Below are 3246 nucleotides of genomic sequence, written 5' to 3'. Positions count from 1 at the left end.
GAAAAACACCATAAATCAGGTTAACCAGAATGTATACAACTCGAAGATCAATACAAAATACTAGTAAAAAATCTTGATTTTATATACATATGTATGTAGGAAATATAAAATATATAAAAATTGTTGAAGCTCGAACTAATTTAACCAGTCAAACCAATAACCGATCAGTAGACGAATTCAAATAAAAATCGGTTTTTAAAACATGGTCTCTGAGGTTGTATTTAGGATAGCTGAATCATAAAGATCGAGTTTCGAGTGCTCATGATTTTAGAAACTTGGCAAAAGGTTATACGACATTTTACACCGACATATTCAATATCTTATAATTTGTTTTATATATTATTGGATATCGAATCATATTGTATACCGTTGGCAAACAGTTAAACACCACCATTGAAACAATTTTTGTGTATTATTTAATCAATCCACCCATTTACCATTGAAGAAATCAAAATTCAAAATAAAATTATTACAAATTGTAACAAATGAAATGAGAGACATCCATCGTTGACCACCTAATCACAACCCAACAATTGTATAAATCCAACTCCAACACAAACAACATGTTTTAATTTTTATACTCACGAGAGGTTTGGAAATCGTCTACATCTAAGTGATAATACAACTTTGCAATCGTCACGTGGACAGATGGTAGGGACATACGTGATCTCATCGCAGCCGTCCGTTCGATCTCTCTTGAAGTCAAACAACGATGTGAACATCGCAATAAACAGAACCAGATGATTAATTGCATACCTCTGTCCGACACATTGGTGGGCCCCAGCTCCAAATGCCAGGTAGTTCTTCTTGTAAACCCGGTCCTCTTGTCTTTCTTCCATGAACCGGTCCGGGTCGAACCGGTCTGCGTCAATGAACCCTTGGAATGAAGATTCATACACGGATGGGAAAACGATTGTACCTTTGGGAATCGTGTAAGTGTCCGTTAGCGGGAAGTCTTCGCCGGCGATATGTGGAACCAATGTCGCCGGTGCTCTGTACCTGACCACCTCCCTCGCTACCGCCTCCGTGTACCGCATTTCCCTCAGCTGCTCCGCCGTGATCAGTGTATCGGATTCCGGAGTCCATATACCGGAGACTTCTGTTCTTACCCTCTCCAATACGTCCGGGTGGGAGTCGAGTAACGTCACCGCCCATAGGAGGGAGGAGGTGGAGGCGTCTTGTGACGCGAATAGGAAGTCGAAGAGGTGACCGCCGATCTCGGTGCTGTTGCTGTGCGGTGGTGGGTGTTTTTCTCCAGCTTCTTCCGCGGCGGCGATTTCACGGAGTGTGTCTTGCATCCAGAAGTCGACTAAACAAGTAGGATCCTCGCCGGTTTTCATCTTTGTTTTACTATCCTCCGCGCAAACGCCGAGGGTTTCGATGAGTCTCGACACTGCTAATCTAGCGTTTCTGAAAGCAGTTCCCGGTAAATCAATCGGTAGTTTCATCAATCCGACATTGAAGAAATTGTAATCCACTTCGAATCTCTTCCTTGAATCTCCGCTCAAATACGGGCCAACGAAAACATTCTGACTGGTTTCTAAATTCATGTCGCGGCAGAGCAACCGGAGAGGAAAGGGTTTAGTGTTGGATTCCGGCGACTCCATCCATGATTTAAGGTGTTTGAGGATGGTGTATTGTTGAAGCTGTGTGTAAGTTGAAAGAGCTTTAGGGGTGAAGTTGGGGGCAATACGGCGTCGTAAATCCTTGTGTTCTTGACCCATCATGTAAATAAGGTTATGCTCGCCGAAAAGCTTTTTACCAAATGGGTGGCCGACGAGGTGGAAGGCGTCGGGTCTGACGTTAGCGAAGACTTTGTGAGAAAGGTCGGTGGAACGGATGAAGACGATAAATCTTCCGATTATATAGTTGACGGAAAACCCCATGTCGGAGGATTTAGCCATGGCGGATTGAAGGTCCCAGAACTCGGTGGGATTCCGGACGAGTGAAATTGCGTTTCCGATGAACGGCAACACTAAACTCGGACCAGGGACGGATCTTTTCTTCTTCAAGTAATTGATTTGCTCTAAGAAAATCAGAAATGCAGCCATGGATAGAATGTATGGAGCTAGCCACATGAATATGGCGGAAATAGAGTCCATTTTTGATTGGGGATGGAAATCGTGGGGGATTATTATTTATAAATATGGAAAACGGAAAAAAGAGTTGGGCTTTTGATTCAAATAAGGACTGCGGAGGCGGACGGTGGTTTTAATGGAGGAAAGATGGTGAAAAAGTTGTGGGGTTTTGATACAGCTACAAAAAGGGGTGTTTGAGGTGGAGTTTTTATAGCTGTTTTCGTTGACGACAATGGCTGTTGTGGCCGCCTTCGCTTGTCAGCATTCGATAACTGTGGATGCTTATATTGGTTAACAATATGGTTACATTGTATAAAATTATATTTTTGTTAATATATAAGAAAAATAAAATTATAGATATTATTCTATTTAGATATTCAATAATAAAAATAATAATAATTTCAACTAAAAAACTTAAAAAAGGTACCTGATAACTACTTTAAGAATATTCATTTTACATATCACAAGAACCAAAACCAAAACCACAACTAATTTATATTTTAAAACCTACCACATACACATTTTCTTAAAAGCTAATTCTTTCTTGAAACAAACCAAATAACACAAGATGTCATTGGGAACAGGCTTTAATTACTTAAACAATATATATAAGAATAATGACTTTGAGAGGATAATCTATTTTAGTTTTTGGTCTTATTTGGTCACTAAATTATGTTTCGTGTTTTTTTAACCCTTGAACTTGTTGAAATGTATATATTATACAAGTATGACCGATAATAGTGGGTTTTTCCGATTTCCGACGTTGTTTTCGACTAAACATGAGTTTTTCAGTTATCTACTCCGGTCAAACTCGATTTTACGGCGTTGTTTGCGACGAAATCTCCGACGTACGATAAAGTTCGATTTCCTTGAATCAAAATAAGCATATAAGAATAGAAGTCGAGAACCATTTTTTTTTTTCAAAACATCTTAGAAATCCAAACATTGAAATCAAAAACAGATCTGGAAATTGATTCTAAATCAAAAAAATTGATATGAATATAACCTCATGAAAACCAAAACCCTAGAAATTTGTAAATCCGAAAACAAACTCTAGAGGCGAAGAAGGCGGAGGCCATTTCCGGTGATGCTGTATCCGGAAAAGCAGATCTGGATTTCATGTAATCAAGTATTCGTTTGCTGATCTCTTTCGAGTAAGCCCAAAGAA

General features: G+C 39.5%; 1 protein-coding gene across 1 annotated transcript; it reads right to left on the bottom strand.

Annotated features, from left to right (window-relative positions):
- Positions 1-393: 393 nt before the first annotated feature.
- On the bottom strand, positions 394-2272 carry LOC145061770 (cytochrome P450 710A11-like). Its single transcript, XM_079009331.1, has one exon. The coding sequence runs from the start codon at positions 2100-2102 to the stop codon at positions 582-584; it is 1521 nt and encodes a 506-aa protein (XP_078865457.1). The 5' UTR covers positions 2103-2272; the 3' UTR covers positions 394-581.
- Positions 2273-3246: the final 974 nt, after the last annotated feature.

This window comes from Lactuca serriola, chromosome 7, assembly GCF_051521515.1.
Source record: "Lactuca serriola cultivar US96UC23 chromosome 7, Lser_US96UC23_V15, whole genome shotgun sequence".
NCBI classification, from domain to species: domain Eukaryota; kingdom Viridiplantae; phylum Streptophyta; class Magnoliopsida; order Asterales; family Asteraceae; genus Lactuca; species Lactuca serriola.
Note: the sequence above shows the minus strand (reverse complement) of the source record. Positions and strands in the feature narration are given on the sequence as shown.